Consider the following 19,449-nt stretch of genomic DNA (forward strand, 5'->3'; position numbering starts at 1 on the left):
TGATTCCAAAATCTGTAGAAATATAGATATCATCAATATAGACTTTTTGAATATAACTGTGGAGATTTAGATGGGGAAAACAATATGAGAAATTGAATGTGTTCAATTTCAAGGGCTGATATACCTTGTATAGGCTGCAAAGGAGGTGAGGGGAGCACACAGGGTGTCTGCGATGAGGGAAGACAAAGCTGCTAGATATGTAGATCCAGAGCCTCTAAAACATTAATTAGAAAAGTTTCCTAACCCACTATTCTGGAAGATTTTTTTTTTTTACTATTTCCTGATTGATATCCTCAATAAGATTCACAGAGAGCCAAAAAGATAGGCATTAGGTATGTATATGTATTTTATTAAACTTTAGAATAATGAAATAAATCCTGGCTCAGAGGATGGAGAGATTGTCCTAATGCCTTGCTCAGAACAGAAATGAAGCAATTCGACAGTATATAAACGTCAAAGGAAAGTATAGACAGTTACTATGTAAATTTACTGATACTCTAAATATTAAGTCATGAACATTTTCAAAAATTTTATAGTTGAAATTTGAAAACATGCGTGGTCATCAAATAACCTCCCACAGAGCAAGTTGAATTTCATAAAAAAATATATAAAAGATAACTCTTTAAATTACATTAATTTTGAATTAATATCCAAAACAATAATAATCGTAGAGCTAGAAAAAATCATCAGGGTAGTCCAACTTCCCACTCACCCCAAGAGTCTCTTTTGCCAATATCTCAGCATCTCGGGTTAGTACGGTAGCCTAGCCCTTCATACTGAGTGACAGAAAGTTTACTAGGCTGTGAATTAGCCTACTTCACTGCTGAGCAGCTGCATTTGTTATAAATTTCTCTCTTAGATTTGAGTTAAAATCTTCGCTATAGCTTCTGCCCATCTGTTCTAGATTCTGCCTGATGAATCAAGAGAGAGTTGATTCCTCTCCCATCTGAAAGAACTTCAGGTGTCTTAGGAACCAATCATGGCTCCATAAGCTTTATCTCCTTCTGCTTGGATGATCCCAACTGCTTTAGCTTCTCTCTCTTTAGTATCTCAGGACATGTCTGAAATACCCCCACACATCCTGCTGGGTTAAAATGAACAATTTTCCAGTTGTCAAAGTCACATGTGTGACTCCTGCAATTGGTTGCAATATTCAAAATATTTATCTGGTCAGTGCAGAATAAAATGAGACTATCATGTCCTATCACAATTGACTTAACAGCAAAGTATCCTAAAATGCTCAGTACTTTTTGCACATTAATTGTGATAAACATAGGTCTCCCTTAGCCCCATCCCATACTTGGGTAACTTATTTTTTAATGGACATGTCAACTTTTACATGTACCCTATTATATTTCATTTTTTTGTTTTGATTTGCAATTTGATTCTGATCTGATAATTTTATGTCCTTTCATCAAAAATATTAGTTATCCATTCCATAATGTGTCATTCTTGCTTGATGAGTATAATTTAATATACTCATTTAAGACACTGATCAAAATGCTAATCAGATTATAGATGAATAACAATGAACTTTTTACCCCATTGAATATATAAATCTATGGATAAGACCTCTACAATATGTCATTAAGGATTTGGAAAATTTTGAACAAATCCTTAACCTCTGAGAGCTGGTGCCTTGGAAAGGTACTGTGCTACTCTCTATGTATGCCCTGGTTCAATAGCAGGTTAATGGATCATGGACTTAATTGATGTGTCATTTCCAATTTCAATTCTAATTTCCTCAGAAGTCCCATTGACCAGGGACCAAACAAATTACCTCTGACTAACACATGCAACCACAGCCTACTTCAGAATTTTTGACATTTGTTTTTTAAAATAAATGGGAAAAGCAAATTATTTTCAAGGATCCCCTTGGGCACTTAAGAATCTAATTTGATCTAAGCCATTTTGTGGCTCTAATAGAAAAATAAAAATAAGTCATTTTAACTGTACTATGTTCTAGCTACTCCTACTGATAATAGCCTGAGGGTCGGTGGGAGGAAAAATTAGGGTAAATTATCCAAAAAAAGAAAATGCAAGTCTTTAAAATTGGATGGGTTGAAAGTAAGGATGGGACGTATGTATTTGATATGTAGAAATACATAAAGTAGTTTCAAATCTCAATTGTTATTACTTGGGGGAAAATAAAATTAAAAAATAAAAAGAATTATTCCTGAGAGTTCCAATGTAAAGACTACAACTTTAAAACCAAGAAAGAAAACATTAGAAGTTAGGATTTCCAAACGTCCATCATCTGGCTTCTAGGTGGCTTCTCCTAGTGAAGGTCCCTGTCTGTGCTCAGTTTGCTGTCTCCCTGTTTGTCTTTCAGATAGACTGGAATTGTGATGCTCTTTGCAGTCTCCAGCCAGCAATTTCTCTATGTGTCTGCTATTGTTTGCTCTGGCAAGAGCCAGTTGAGATGCAATAAAACACTCCTAGTGTCCTGAGGACACATTACCATTGAGCAGAGAGGATGCCGTCCAGGGAACTGGAATCGGCCAAGGTACTACAAGACATAATTCCAACCCTGGCTTCTGAAATAAAGGGCCTGGAAAAGTAGGACAGTATGCAGAAATCGTCTTTGTCTCTTTATGTTAGCAAGGAAGGAATTATTATTTCACGGGACTCACAGGAGAATGTCGATGATGACATGCCAAATTATGGTAATGTTTCCAAGAGACAAGTCACTGTATGTCTTAAAGGTACTCCTCAAGCTAAATTTCACTGTACTACTTTCCAACTGTCTCTGGATCTCCATCTCTTGCATAACTTCTTTAGCAGATGTGGATAACTCACAGTTTATGCATAGGAGAATGGTAAAATATCTGCCACGACAGCTCTTACAGGCACTGTACTGTGTGTTTTATATTAGCGCACTTATTCCTTTCACCGTCCCCATATATCGCTATCAAACTTACTTAGACAAACACTATGCTCTGGGTATATTTTTAAAAGGCTACTACCAGAAACATGAGGGGATTTTTCTCCAAACTTCACTGTAAGAACTTGATAAAGCTCCTGAAGATAAAATTCACAAAAGTGTAGGCAACCCCTAAAACCGGGCCCCCAGAGTTTTTATCTCTTAGACTTTTTTCACAATTGCCTCCAGCAATTCATCAACTACAGTTTAGGTTTTCTTACTCCCAGTACTGGTTTCCACGGAGACTTCTGTTCCAATAAATTATGCTTCTCTGTATCAGCCTGTCTCTCCAATTTGGGGGGCAGCAGTTTTCCCTGTGACCTCAATTCTCTGATGAATCTAAGAAGACTTGTTAAATTTTAGTTTGTTCAGGTTTTTTCTTGTGTGAAGATGAGAGTGACAACATCCAAGCTCCTTACATACTAAACAGGAAACTCAAAGTCATTATCCCCATTTAAAAGATTAAATTAAGAGTATTTGAGAGGAAGCTAAAGTAGAGGTGTCCTTGTCTTTCAACAGGGTGTCTTGATTTCTCTGAGCCTGTACTGAGGCCTTACTACATGGACTAATGTTTTCTTCAAGAGTCATGGACACAGGCTCAGCTAGTCTACCTTTCCCTTCACCAAACGAACAAGCCTCAAAATTCAATCACAGAGGAGAATATGGAAGACATAAGGGTGTTTCTTCTTTTTGCTTTAGGAAAAATCTATTACTTTGTTGAGGAGAGGCATGACTTAAATTGGATATATTTTAAAATTCATTATAATGTTTTTTTAATCTCCCTTGACACCTATAGATATATATTGCTAAATGTTAAGTAAAAGGAAATGAAGTTTATCAAACCATGTAAAAATGGTCCCTATTAGTATCAAAGAACATTGTCCTCAGCCACACTATAGTTCACTCCTGGCATAGTTACAGAAGGTTCACAGAGGGGAAAGAGCCTATGAGGGGGCTGTGCTGCACAGAGTAAAGGGGAGGTCCAGACCAAAGAGAGAAGAGTGTAAACAAGGTCTTCTGGGAAGGGAAACAGAGTGGCTAGGAGAGGTCTCTGGACTCCAGTGATGCAATACTGACAGCTGCAATGAAGCGGAGCCCTGGTCCTAGCAGCTCCAGCACATCCTCACAAATGGTGAAGCCAGAGGGTCATTACTGCAGTCCCAGGATGCCAATGAGTGCCTAGCTACTGGTCATCCAGGCCATATGAATCATAGTGTGAGAAGAGGTAGAAAAACACCATTCCACTTCTTTTCTAGACATTCTGAAATTATGTGCATACAGACACATCTGTGAAAAAGTGTAGTCTCTATTATTGTGTGATATAAATATGGATAAAGAGCACACACTCTATGGTCAGGCTGCCTGAGAAGGATTTCGGGTCTGCTACTCATGTAAATTTGGGCATGGGTTTTGTATTGTTTTGTTTTTAATTATTCTAAGCTGAAATTTTTTCATCTATAAAATAGAAATGAGTTAGATAATCAAAGTAAAATCGTTGGCATGTGTTAAGTTCTTGATTACAGCCTCCATCATTATCTTTGTTATTCTTCTTGTTGCACTGAAATGATATACAAGCCGTTCATTTTCTTCACCAACTCCCAGTGATGCTACTCTTTGAAATGGAAATTGTCAATTTTATAGAATATGCTTCATTTCATTTCCTAACTTTACGGGACGAGAGATTTTGACACCTAACACTTTCACTCTGTAAAATTTCATAATTGTTGAAATGAACACTTTATAATTATTCTCTCATATCAAATATGAACTGAAACAAAGAACATTCATCAAAATACCTCTTAGGATAAAAGCTGAGGCCCTAAGGGACCTGCGTGCAGATAGAAGTGTTCTGTGGTCTGGAGAGGCTGTGGGAAGGGTAATGCGATCAAAGGCCACATATCCTGTGATATGACCTGTGCTATAACACTGCCTGCCACCCAGTAACTTCTGGAGAGTGACTAAACTCATGAAACCCTTGGGTGTGAGTAGACTTATAAAAATTGGGATAGGGCTGAGTTTTAGGTATGGACTAAAAAGGGAGCAGAATTCAAGTAATACATGATAAGAAATGCATGAGAAAGGCAGCTCTAGGAATTCACAGTAATTATGGAAAAATTATTCTCTTACATGGCCTTGGAGTTGGTTATAGGGGAAGTTGAACCTAATTTCTGATAATGAGTTGGTAAATTGTCAAAGTCCAGAATATCATTATGAAAAGCAACACTGCATTATAAATTTAAAAGTTGCTAAGAGACTAACTAGATCTTAATTGTCCCTATCACACAAAAGAAATGATAATTATGTGAGGTGTTAGCTAACACTACAGTGGTAAACATATCAAAAATATAAATGTATCAAGTAAAACATGTTGTATACTTAAACTTATACAATGTTATTTGTCAATTATATCTCAATAAAAATAAATTTTTTAAAAAGTCCACAATATCATTATTTCGAGGTAAGAAATCATTAAAAGGCTTCCATCTATACATATAAAATATTATATATAACATAGAAATACAGATATGTATTATCTTGCATACATGGTGGTTATCTCCATCCTTTCCCTCAAACTTCTCTAAAATAATGGCAAAGGATTTTAACAAACGTAAAAGTCGATATAGGCATAGAGAAGTAGAAAAAAGAGGTCAAAGTTTGAGATTTGGAAGTGAGTAGCTGGAGAAAGGGAATCCTAAGCCTGCTAAGGAAGTCCACAAGAACCCTTACACTGCGGAGCCTGGAATAGCCTTAGAATTGGATATGCTAGATGTCTTGATTATGGGATAGGGCTAAGTGGCCAATTCTCCTGGTTTGCCTGAGACTGAGGGGTTTCTTAGGACACAGCAGGACTTTCAGTGCAAAACCCAACGAGCTGGAATAGTTGGTCACCCTGGGTATGATCAGGGCATGCAAACAGAATCAGCTGAAAGTCCAAGCCCCACATCTCTCCCTGACCCCAAATAGCCAAGCAGCCCTCTTCCCCGTATACAATTTTATTAAAACAAAATTAAGTTATAAATATATTTAACAATTGTTTTTGACATTCACACTTCCTATATGCAGATAGTCAATTTATAAAAATGAAAAGGCCTCTTTCTTAGCAACAAATGTAAAGAAACCTTTAAAACTTTTCTCATGATCGTGGATAAAATATACATAAGCCTTCTTATCATTTCTTGGTAGCGAGAAATAGCAGACACAATGATCTCAAATACCTACTCTCTCTAGTTAGAAACCCTGTTATTAAGGAATACAAAATGAAATCCTCATAGATCCAAGATTTCCAAACATAGGACCTCCACCTGAATTCGGCATAATTTAAATATTTAAGGTGGGGCCAGGTATGTGTAATTTTTAAAGCCTTCGTATAATTCTTTTAATCGATCAGATTTGGAATTCATTGTGTTAACCAATGTCCACATAGAAGCCAAGGTAGGTGTACACCGTCAAGCCCTCAGGGATGTATGTAAGGAGACATTGAGTACTCTGACATTCAGGCCTATATCCACAGGATGTGGAAATGGAATCGCAGAGCTCTCTACCAGCTGCTGTCTTCACTGACACCCTTTCTGCTAATAGTGAAAATAAATCTCCTCACCATAATGCCGACTCTGCAGAGAGGGTCTATACCCTAGAATGCCCAACCTACCCAGACAAGCTGAATGCTGAGGATTGTGTTATTTCTACCCCCGATAAGAGCCAGAACCTTCTGAGGGCTGGTGATATAACTCACTCTGAGCTCCCTGTCAGACAATAAGGTACGACCTAGTAAGAAGCAGTAATAGTGTTCTCAGAGTGTATTCTCCTCTTCTCTCTCAGCTCTGTGGAAGGTGGCCTTGACTTTCTATATCAGTTATTTTTAAAATTAACACAAGGTTAGACTTTACTTTCCTTTACTATATAAGAAAGCACCCAACAGCTACAGGAGGCAGTGCCCAAATTAAAACCACGAAATGAATGTCTCTTGCAATAGTATCTCTTCCTGACAAGAAAATAAAAATTAAACATAATGGACATACCTAGTACTATTCAGTACAAGGAAAAACCTCTTTTAAAAATAACCCAGTAAAATACTCTGAAAATTCTCACTGAAGGACAAAAAAGCCTAAATTTTAATATTAGTACATGTGTTTCCTAAGAAATGTTCATCGTTAAACATTTTTAAAATTAAATATTATTTTTAAATATTTAAGTCCTTAAATATTTAAGCCTCAAGATTTGCTACAAATATTCCTTACAAATCTTGACATTTTTCTTCCCTCATTCCATTCATCAAAGTAGGTTATGTGCAGAAGCAAACGCCCCACTGTCCACACACTTATGAAACAAAGGGACTATCTGTACCATTCTTGAGGAATTCGGTAGTTAGCAGCCTACATATTTGTGTTTCCAGATTGTGCAGGTCCACCAATTAGAATGCCTTATGGAGTCATTTTTCTAGTTATAATCACCCTTCTTTTTCATTCAAAAGCTACTATTATTTACTACAAAGAACGAGTCCGCCCATGCACACTTATAAAGGAACGTTCACACACACAGGTGTGCTGTGTTTCTGTTGTCCCTTTCATCAGCCCTACCACTCAGATAGGTACTCAGTGAATTAAACATTCAAAAGAAAAGAGATCTTTTATTGCTAACACCAGATGAGTGTCCTGTGAGAGTCATAGTTTGCTAATTGATACTTAACGCATCCTTTCTTCAAGCTCTTAAGGTTCCTCAAGCTACGGCCATTTGAAAAGAAATTATTCATCAGTTTTGGCTTGCAAGTTTCTCTCGCTGATGAGACTCAGAGCCACTGGATGCATCAGAGCCACTAGATGACTAATAAGTAAACACCCTTGATGAGCTAAAGTTAAACTAAAAGCAGTCTGACTAATAATGAGAGGCTCAACGCCCCATCTCTTAAAGTTACATTATGATTTGGGTTTTGAGACAATAAAAAGCTGAGAGTGTAGGAGGCCTAGCAGGCACAGAATAAGACTTTTTCAGCTTGCTAGTCCTAAATTCCTAGTACTAGACTCAATCCAATCATCTTACAGAAAAGTGCATCAGGGAATTACTGACTCTGCCTCTTTATCATTCAGTAGGCAACTGAAGACTTAGAATATTAACCCTATGGTTTCAGTGGACAGAAAAATATTTCATGACCCCCAATAAAATTGACTAATGCTTCAAACCAATCTGAAACATGTTGGTGTTGGAAAAGTATTTTGTTAATGCTGCTAAGGAATATATTAATTGGCAAAAGAAAGCAATTTTTAAAATTACCTTATTTTTACAATTTTCACCTTGTTAAAATTTTATAGTGTCATGAAGCCCACAATTTTATTTGAAAAACACAAAGAAAATTATAGCATTACAAAAACAATGATCATAGAATACAAATAAATTATAGAAATTAAAATATAAACATAAATCTTTTGGCAGTATATAAAGAATAATCAAAGCACTCATACTATTATTTACATTTCTATATCACCTTTTCTATAAGAAGCTCACTGCGCTTTCTCGATTCTGCACACTACTGTAAATGAATCCTATTACACTTTTCCAATACTCAAATATGTCATCCCAAGAGAGTACACCAATCTTTACTTGGCCACATGGCATGCTTCTCATGTAAAAAGTAGCTAACATTGAGCATAAAGGAAAAGTACAATAAGTAAAATGAACAGTACCACAGTAGGCTTAACAAAAAGCTGCAGATGACAGGAAAAAAGTCAATGAAATCGAAGATAAATCAACAGAAATGGTGCAATTGACAGAAAGAAGGAAAAATTTAAGAAAAAATGAGCAGAACCTTGGTGATTTGTGGAACAATATCTGAAGTCTAAGATACATGTAACTGGAGTCTCAGAAGAAAAAGGGAATGGGATAGAGAAACATTTGAAGATATAATGGCTAAATGTTTTTCAAGTGTGAAAAACATAAACTTATATATCTTAGAAGCACATTCAAATCCCTAAGCTAACTACATATAAAGAAAACTACACCTAGGCATATCATAGTTAAACTGTTCAAATTCAAAGGTAAATGGAAAATCCTGAAAACAGAAAAGAAAAAGTTACATATTACAAACTAGGGTACAATAATATGAAGAACAACTGACTTCACATTATAATGTAGGTCACAGAAAATGAAACAAAGTACTGAAAGAAAAAAATCAACAAAAAATTTATATGCAGCAAAATTATCATTCAAAAATGAAGGCAAAATAAAAAAATTATCAGATGAACAAAAACAGAGAATTCGTTGCCAGTGGATCTTTACTACAGGAAATGCTAAAGGAAGTTGTTTAGACTAAAAGAAAATGACACCAGATAGAAACTCAGATCTACAGGAAGAACATAGGAAATGGCAAAAAGGTGGTTGGCAAACATAAATATATATTTTTTTCTTTTTTATTCTTTTCTTCTCTTAATTAAAAAAATACATATATTGTTCAAAGCTAAAATTATAAAACTGTATTGGTTATTTTTAAAAAATGCAGATGCAACATATATGTCAATATTTCACAAAGGATGAGGTAAGTAAAGCTACCATATTTATGTAAAGTAATACAATATTAAGTAGACTATATAACAAGTTGAAGATGCATATTATAATCCTTAGAGTAAAAACTAAAAAATGCAAAAAAATGTATAGTTAGAAAGCCAGCAGAAGAATTAAAATATTTGAAAGTATTTAGAAAGTATTTAATTAAGCAAAAGAAGGCAGGAAAGAGGAAACAGAGGAACAAAAAAACAGGGTAAATAAAAAAAACAAATGGCAAAAAAGTAGCTTTAAAGTTAACCATATTGATAAGTGAAACATATGAAAAGGAATAAAAATTCCAATTTTTCAGCAGAGATTTCCCAGACTGGATTAAAAATGCAAGGCCAACTTATATTCTGACTAGAAGTTTCACGCTATAAAGATACATATAAGTTGAAAGTAAAATTATAAACCTTTATAACATATATGCCTATATTATACATACAAAATACTATGAAAACACTATTATGGCAAGAAGTATTGCCAGAGATAAAAAGGGATATTTAATAATAATAGAAAGAAAAATTTTTCAGGAAGATACAATTAGAAATGTGTGTGTACCTGATAAGTTCATAATATAGGAAGCAAAACCTGGAAGAACTAAAAGAAATAGATAAATTGACAATCATAGTTGGAGATTTTAAAATCTTTTTCTCAATAATTGTTAGAATAACTAGACAAAAAATCAATAAGCATATAGATGACCTTAGCAACACCACACAACACCATGACCTAATTGCCATTCATAGACCATTCACCTCACAACTGCAGCATAAAGCATGCACAAGGCACATGGAATGTTCATGAAGTTAGACTACATACTGGCCTGAAAACAAGTCTAGAAGTTTTCAGAAGATTAAAATCTTAAAGAATATGTTCTCTGGTAGCAATAGAATTTAAATAGACATCAATATCAATAAAATATCTGGAGAAAACACAGGTATTTGAAAATTAAACAACATACTTCTAAACCCTTGGATTAAGAAAAACATCATAAGAAAATGAGCAAATAGTTTGAAATAAAATATAACGCAAATAGTACACACAGAAATTGGTGGGAGTCAACTAAAGTCGTACTTAGAGGGAGAGTTATCATTTTAAATGTTTATATTTATTAAATAAAAAGATACATACTCAGTGATCTAAATTTCTACTCTAAGAAGCTTGAGAAAGAAAAGTTCTACTGAAGTATAAGGAATAGTTATTTTTTAAAATCCCAATTCAATAAAATACAAAATAAACAACAGAAAAGTTTACAAAGGCAAAAGTTGGTTATTTAAAGACATTAATAATATTGGTAAACATCTATGAGACTGGTGAGAGAAAGAATTCAAGTTATCCATAATGGAATGAAAGGAGATATTGTTACAGATCCCAGAGAAATTAAAGTATAAGAAAATATTTTGAACCCTTTATGTCAATAAATTTGAAAAATTAGGTGAAAAACATAATTTACCAAAACTGACTCCAGATGAAATGGAAAATTTTGTATGTGCATAATTAGCTTTCTATTGCTATCATAATGAATGTTTAATATAATGCCCAATTATTATTTATTGAGTCAGAAGTCTGAACACAGTGTGACTCAACTGGATCCTCTGCTCACTCTTCTCAGGCATTAATCAGAAGTCCAAAATCAATGCGTCAGCTGGGGTGGGTTTCTCTCTGGATGTTCTGGGGAAGATTCCACCTCCAAGCTCTTTCAGGTTATTGATAGAATTCAGTTGGTTGTGGTTGTAGGAATGAGGTCCCTGTTTCCTTGCCTTCTTCATTTTCAAGCCAACAATCCTCATGCATCAAGCCTTTGACTTTCCCTTCTACCACATCTCTCTGAATCCAGCAAAAGAAAATCCTCTGTTTATAAGGGGTCATGTGATTAGATTGGACCCACATGAGAATCCAAATTAATCTCCTTAAAGTTCCATAACATTAATTTTATCTGTGAAGTCTCTTTCATTATATAGCTTAATTTGTTCACATATTCCAGGGATTAGGGCACAGACATCTTTTTTTTTTTGGCAGGGGTTGGGGGTGATGCCATTCTGCCTACCACAGTATACTAAAGGGAGATAGATGATAGATGGATAGATAGAGTAGGTAGGTTGGTAGGTCAGTAGATAGATAGGATAGGCAGTTGGATGACAGATATATGTGTATCAAAAAAGTTGAACTCGTTAAAAAATTTTGATCCAAAAAGAGAACTATAGGCTCCAATGGCTTCGTTACTAAATGCTATCAATTTAAGGACCAAAATATATCAATCTTACACACCAAAATCACCTAGAAAACAGGCAAAAATTTTGAATACTTCTCACTTTATTTTATGAGGCCTGCATAACTCCAATATTATAACCTCATAAAGACATTAGAAGAAAATCATTGACCAATATCCATCATGAACTTGAATGCAAAAATCCTCAAGGAAATATAATCAAACCGAATCCAGTAATACAAAAAAGGAACACTACATCATGACTAACGGGTTTATCTAAGGAATACCAGATTAACTCAAAAGCAATCACTATAACCCAACAGAAAAAAGGAGATAAACTATGTGATCACCCCCAACATTAGAAAGGAAGACGTAAACAGCTTCAATTTGCAAATGATATGATTATTTATGTAGAAATCCTTAAGGAATCTTTTTTTAAATCTAAAAAAAAAAAAAAAATCTAACAGAAATAATAAATAAAAATGTAGCTAGGTCTCAGGACACAGTCAAGACAAAGAGAAAAAAGGAAGTGTAGAGTACAGGTACAATCACATCTATATTTAATAACCTATATTTCATCAAAATCAAAAAAATTTTATCAAAGGGCACTATTAAGAGTATGAGTATTTAAGCCACAGACTGGCAGAAAATATTCTTAAATATATTTAAAGAACTAGTTTCAAAATTATATAAAGATCTCCTGCAACTAAACCATGAAAAGGCAGCCTCCATAACAGAAAAAAGGCTAAACAGACACAAAAGATATACAAATAGCCAGTAAACGAATGAAAATATGCTAAACGTCATTTGTCATCAAGAAAATGCAAATTTAAATCACGAGATACCACAAAACATCCATTGAAGTCACTAAAATTAAAAAGGCCACTGACATCATACATTATTGAGGATATAGAATCACTGGAATGCTTAGACATTGCTAGTGAGAATGTAAAATGGTACTACCACTTTGACTAAAAATTTCAGTTTTGTATAAAGTTAAACATACATATACCCTTTATCGCAGCAATTCTGCTTCTAGGCATTTATCCAAGAGAAATGAAAACATTTCAAAGAGACAAACATGATCATATTATAGCCTTCATCAAAATGGCCTCAAATGGAAAATTACTCAAAGTCCGTCAACAAGAGGGTGGATTTAAAGAGTATGATAGATTAATACAATAGTATAATATGCACTAATAAAAAAAATGAATCATTGATAAATGCAACAATATGGACAAATCCTCTCTACATTATTTTGAGCAAAATAAGCCAAACTCAAGAGTACATACTGCATGTTTTACTATATGTCCATATTGTGTTTTACAGAGCTATGTGAAGTTCTAGAATAAACAGAACTAATTTATGGTGAAAAAAGTTGACTTTATTGTGTCAGTGGATTAACTGGAAAAAGAGCATGAATGAAGGAACTTTTTGGGTTGATTGGAAATATTCCAGTTTATAGTAGTGTGTGTTAAAAAAAAGGTATGTCCATTTATCAAAGTTCATCAAATAGTTAAGATTTATGAATTTCAATGTATACAAATATCTCAAAAAAACTTTAAATAAACAAATGAAAATGCTAAAAATCTATATAATTCCAAATAAATCTAAAAGATCTAATTTTTGCAGACGATAGTACCCTTGGTGATAAAATGTGACCTTCTAAGATGGTTCCTCCAGAACAACTGCAGGAAAATCCATTCCTCAGTATAAAAATATAGTTTCTTCTTGGAATATAATGGTCAGGAAAGGAATTTCTAGTTCCAATATAAGCTTAAAATGGCAGAAGAAAATTGTGGTTGCACATGTAATAAATCCACAACTTCTAGGACAGAAAAGTGTAAATAGAAAATCATATTTATACCACAGAAGTTTATTTTTAGTACAGGTTAATTCCTCTCTCTATCCTCTACTTTCCTTTACAGAAGAAAGATGGATATTTCAAAAATTTGCTCAAATGGAATAAGAAAGTTCTTGTTCTTCCAAAGTCAACTAGGGGTTTTCTTTGTTTCTCTAAGTAATAAGGACTAAATTTCCATTTATTATAAAGATAAAGGGATTATCATTGAGGCGCGATATTGTCAGAAATTCAACAATAAGGAAATGCAAGAATGCCATGTATTTTCCATAGTCAAATGAAACAATGCTATTTAGACTTCATTTCTTTGTAAGTTGTTTTTGTATACAGCATGGCTATATTTAATATTAATTATGGTTTTCAGGTCAACTTTATATTCAGCCTACATCTATATTCTCTCCTCAGTCCTTATTTTTAGCCAAATAACCTGCCCCCCCCCTTTTGCTCTCTGCTCCATATATTGGGTAGTTGTTTTTTTTTTTTTTTGAAGTTTCCCAAATAATCAGAAGGCTCTGCATTTATGAAATGACCTAAAAGCTTATGGATAACAAAACTGAAGACTAAGCACTTAATTAGAGACAATAGACTCAACTCTGGTTCTAAAAGAGAATAAGTAGACCTGCAAAAATTCGAATCCAGGAGACACAAAGCAAGCCATTTTTTAAAATATTGGTCCTTCTCAATATTTAGTTTAGTTTTCTCAAGTTTATTTTATAAACAAAAGATACTTTTTTTTTTCTTCTGAACCAAATGAATGAATCAATTTATATCGATAGTGCCCTCACTCTTTACACTACCCTTTTTTGTCTTCTTGGGGAACCCAAAATAATAAAGGAAAGGCATGGGCTTTCTAGACAGAGATCTGGCAGAATCTGGAATCAACTATGTTGGAAAAGTTCTTTCATCTTAATAAGCTACAGTTATCTTACCTGTAATTAATAATGCTGACTTTTAAGACTGTTTTATATTTTACACACACTCACACACACAAAGAGGTCTGCATGTAAGGCACAGTGCTTGGCACAGACAAAGTACTAGATAAACTGGAATTGGTAAGTCGGGATGATGAATCAAATGACAATTTGTACATCAGAGTCTTTCCCTCAAGTCATGAGCAGTGTTATTATCTATTTCATTTGGCCCTCAAGATTTATGGATACACTGAATAGTACAAAATGACTATCTTCTCCATTGAAATTCTAAACCCATCATTTGGAATACTTACCAAATGCTATTCCTAGTTATTTAGTTACAAAAGAAATACTTATATCAAAGACTATCAGTATATTATTTTAATAGTCACTATAAAAAAACAATTATTATCCCTCATTGTGCATCAACTCAAAGAGCAATATCCTTCAGAAAATATGCTATATCAAAGACAATTACCTTGACTAGAACATCAAGATATAAGAACATCAAATCCTTTTAAAAGACATTATATCATTTTTAAAAAGATTCTTTTGATTTAAGAAAACATGTAAGTAAATTAGGACATCAGTAATTAAAGGGCTTGTTTTATTTTGCATCGACAAATGGATTAAATATTTTTAAATGTAGAAAAGAATCTCTTAGGATGATGCAATTATAAAGTTTTGCTTGCCACTCATTTTCCAGAAACCTAAAATAATAATGAAGTTCAGTCTTTAAATGGGGGAAAAAAAAGAAATGTCAGCTATTACTTTTGTTGCATTTTCATATATCGAAGTCACCTGGAATATGATTATGATTCAGAAGTAAGGGTGCTGAGACATTACTTGCCACTTAAAAAATATGTATACTTTTTATAAACTATGGTTACAGTTTTTATTCTTCTTATCATTATATATGTTTGCAAATCTGACAATAATAAAGAGAGAGTCACCATAACAACAGTTTACCCATTAAATTGAATCAATTAATGGGCTTTAATTAAATATACTACAAAAAACAGTCTTTGATTTCTTAAAATATACATATCATTCATGATAGCACCTGGGTGTCTACATGGTTAAATTTCAAAAAATCTAGTCCAATGAATAGAGTACACAATAAATATGAAAATAACTCCATCCAGAAACAAATTAATTTTATTATCTATTTTTAGATTATTTCTTCATTAAATTTCTGAGTAAAATAGGTAATTACAGTGCCTACTACACAGTTAATATAAAATTATTTAAAATATTTCCTAAGTCATTAATTTCATTCAATTTTGTAACATTTTAATGACTCTTCTGTACATTCTAAGTAACACATATGAAAATAAAAATCAAGGTGCAGCATGGTTAATTTTTTAATAATTTATTTTGACAGAAAGACTTCAGTGCCTATATGGGGCTGACTTAAATACTAACAGTCTACTTTTAAAGTCTATTGTCAATGTTTACTTATAATCGAATATGATTAATTTAGCCAATTGGCTCCTGGCAGTATCTCCAGTAATGGAAAATTATCAGAAGGCAATATATCTTGATTGCAACAGCCTGTACCTTTATTGTCTGTCCAGATTCTTTTCATATCAGGTCTGTAATGAAAAGCTAAGTCACAAACGGAGGTATTAGGAAATACACAATGGGGCCGCTCTCTCTGGAACAAATCAAAATTTCAATAACTCATAAGGTAATTTGAGGGCTTCTATTATATAATTCTTCAACAAACAATTAAATTCTACAGATTTTTTTTTCATTTAACAGTCCAGTCAGTGTATATCTTAATATACATAACCCATAAAATAGACTAAAAGCAAATAGATGCATATGTTGAAAGTCCTTGATTCATGAAGAAAATCGTTGGAAAACGTTTAAGCAAGAATTAAAGTCAAGTATTCATACCGTTGAATTTGGCAGCAGAGATGAGTTCTCAAGAGAGAGAACTCGTCCCAAATGGTGTGTACCATTCTCCTCTCAACCCCATTCATAAAGTGCCTTTCTGTTACGCAATAGGATCACTCTACTTGGTTAATGAAACACAGGCTGATGTTTAGCGTTCACTGGTTGTACATACGAACAAGAAAGCATCACTCATCTCTACTTAAAAACAAAACTTAATCAAGATGCTTAGGCACAGGAACCGGAGTCGAAGGAAGCAAACAACAAATGGGCACATCACTCAAGAAAGCTCAGAACGGGGTCTCTGAAACGCGGGAGTAAACCAGTTGTGCATACAGCGATAAAAGGCTGGACACCTCTGGGATGAGCCAAGCCCCATCGTGCTTGCTATTTTCCGCTGATACGATTAGGGCCCTAATTGAAGAAAGGGGACTTTGAGGACTCAAACATTGGCTTCTCCTTTCTTAATGTGAATTCGCTCTATCCCGACTCCAGCAGAGAGCTCCAAACCCGGAATCTATCTTTAAGTCCGTGCGTTTGCACCGCTTTCACAAACCAGGAAAGCCAGGAGGGAAGATCAATGCCAATACAATATTGCACGTTTCCCTGACTTTTGTTTGCTCGGAATAACATTTTAGACAGACAGTCTCACCCTTCTTGTGGAGCCTGGGAAGATAATAAATACCCTATCCCTCATCCATACTGCCCCAATTACAGCTCCACGAAGCGTAGAGAAACCCAACTCTGTCCCCAGGACCTAGTCAGAGCCTCATCTTCGCGGGTGGCCGTCTGGACCTTCCCTTAGATCAGAAACAGTTTGTGCTTGGACCGAGGGTGAGAGCATCTCTCTCGATTCCTCTCGAGGCCATACTTTCTGTATAGACCCACCTGCATGGGAGCTTCGTGTCTCATTGTTCTCAAAATGTCCTTTCTGTCTGGCTAAGACAGCGCCGGCCGCGGCGCCGGGTCAAGCTTGCACAGTCCGCGCGCTCCACGCTCTGCACTCTTTGGCTTCGCTAACCGGCTCCAATATCAGCACTGGAGCTGTCCCCTTCTGGCGCCGCACACGCGTACTGGCTGGGAGACCCTTGTCCTCCTGGGAGTTGTAGTTTAGCCTAACCCGAGCTTCACTGTAAACCCACGAGCCGTGAACTACAATTCCCGACAAGCCAGTATTTAAACAGAGTGCCTACTCCAGTCGGAATCGGCCGCGGAGCCTCCTTTCGCCTTTGGAATCGCTTCTGGTTATTACTCCTTCCAGCTTTCCAGCCCATTTTCTCACAAGGTGCAGGCAGAAGTGACCCCAGCTCTTCTCAGCGGGAGATTTTTTGTTTTCTACCTATCACATTCCAAAACTAGATTGTGATTTCCATGTTAGGAAACGCACTTACCTTGTGCTAATTACCGATACAAACGAACACTGCGCTGTGTTCTGGGGCTCTCCGCCCTACACCTCCCCATCCAGAATCGGGAAAGTTTATATATCTCCATAGGCAGAGTGGGTGGTTTTACAATCACATTAAACAAACATGGGGAAGAAAGACGATGAATACCACACGCATAAAGTGGCTTACTCGCACAATTGCATTAAGAAGGCGCGCGCGCGTTCACACACACACACACACACACACACACACCCTAAAGTCGGTCAAATCGAGGTTTTGTGCAGAGCATGTAAAGGGACTCCCTCTACTTACCTTTCCGTATAGCTCCATTGCAAGTTGAGTTTCCAAAATTCTCAGTAATCCCTCCTTCTACGAATGAGGTTAGGGTCTTACGCAGGAAGCGGGGCTAAACCCACAACAATAGAAGGGGTGGAGGTTGCGACTGGCGGAGGGAAAAATAAGGAATGTGGCGAACAGCTGACTTAGATAAATAGCTTCTTTCCTCGGGAGGGAAAGCGTGGAGTCTTTAAGTGGCAGCTGCAGAGAAAGAGCTGAGAGTCTCTTAGGAAGTGCCAGGAGCGCGATCGTGCTGGGTAGCCCCTCCCAAATCCTCCCCCAGGCACCTTCCACCGTCATTAGCGCGCACACACAGCCGCTGCTGGCCCAGGGCCGGAGAGCTGATAGGGCACTGGTTATTTACCCAAAGCAAGTCACATAAAATGAACACATTCATCACCAGAGCCCAGAAGCACCGTCGCAGAATGAGATAGGGGACCCCTATTAAGTTATCCTGTCCTTTCTTTAACACAGAGTCATTCCTTACATTATAATCGTACTCCTCCCAGACTACTTCAAAAATGGTTTTGAAATCTCCGAACTGTCCTTTTATTACATTTATCTTCTCCCCTCAGTTGACTGATTCGTGTGAATTATTCTCTATACCCATTTACAGATACTCCTCTCCCCTTAAGAGTAAACGTTAATCAGTCCAGTAATTATCCTGCCTTTGGCAAGTCAAAACGTTTATTACTGGAGGCAGAGTGGAAAAGGAATGAACTTCATATTAGTACAGAGACATGAAAGTAATAACTTGAATCAGCTTGAAACTTCATTGTATTAGACAAGGCAGTAGAACGAAGGTTCTGAAACTTATATGTGCTTTAAAAAAATTTAGGGAAGGTTTCTTTTTCTCTTTTTTATTTTTTAAGTAATGCCTTCTATCGGTGGTTTTTATCCTGAGAGGGGTTAAAATAAATATTCTCAAAGCCTCTGTAGAGATTCTGATTCACTAGATGTGATGATGAGGCGTCTGGAAATTATCATTTTAACAAACACTCCAGCAATCCTGATGTAAGTGGTCCTATGCCACAATTCAAGAAACTCTGCCTTAAAAGAATTTATATGTAAGAGTTTTTCAAAGATACAAACCTTAAAAATTTCACAGATCAACTCAATAATGTAACAACAATATATTGAGGACCTACTATTTCCCATTAATTTTAGGGTTTTGTTTTTGTCTTTGTTTTAAGAAATCTAAGATCTGCCTTTTAATCTTGCAATCAGTGAAAATGTAATGTGATATCAATCTAGATAAATATTTTTATAACTACTCAGAAAATACATTTTAAAGTGCTCCTCTCAGCTGGGATTATGTGATGGTTAGGACAACTGCATCTAAATTAGCTAACAACAAAAATTAAAAGGTAAAAAGTAATCCGATATCA

The 19,449-nt window shown here is 35.3% G+C and overlaps 1 protein-coding gene across 1 annotated transcript in view; it reads right to left on the minus strand.

Moving 5' to 3' along the window:
* Positions 1 to 17,378, minus strand: part of RAB3C (RAB3C, member RAS oncogene family) — a 253,877-nt gene extending 236,499 nt beyond the window's left edge. Inside the window, exon 1 of the mRNA XM_023537193.1 lies at positions 17,229 to 17,378. Coding sequence (XP_023392961.1) covers positions 17,229 to 17,252 — 24 coding nt within the window. The 5' untranslated portion in view covers positions 17,253 to 17,378. The remainder of the gene's footprint in view (positions 1 to 17,228) is intronic.
* Between the last annotated feature and the right edge of the window lie 2,071 nt (positions 17,379 to 19,449).

Source organism: Pteropus vampyrus, unplaced genomic scaffold (genome assembly GCF_000151845.1).
Source record: "Pteropus vampyrus isolate Shadow unplaced genomic scaffold, Pvam_2.0 Scaffold181, whole genome shotgun sequence".
Lineage (NCBI taxonomy): Eukaryota > Metazoa > Chordata > Mammalia > Chiroptera > Pteropodidae > Pteropus > Pteropus vampyrus.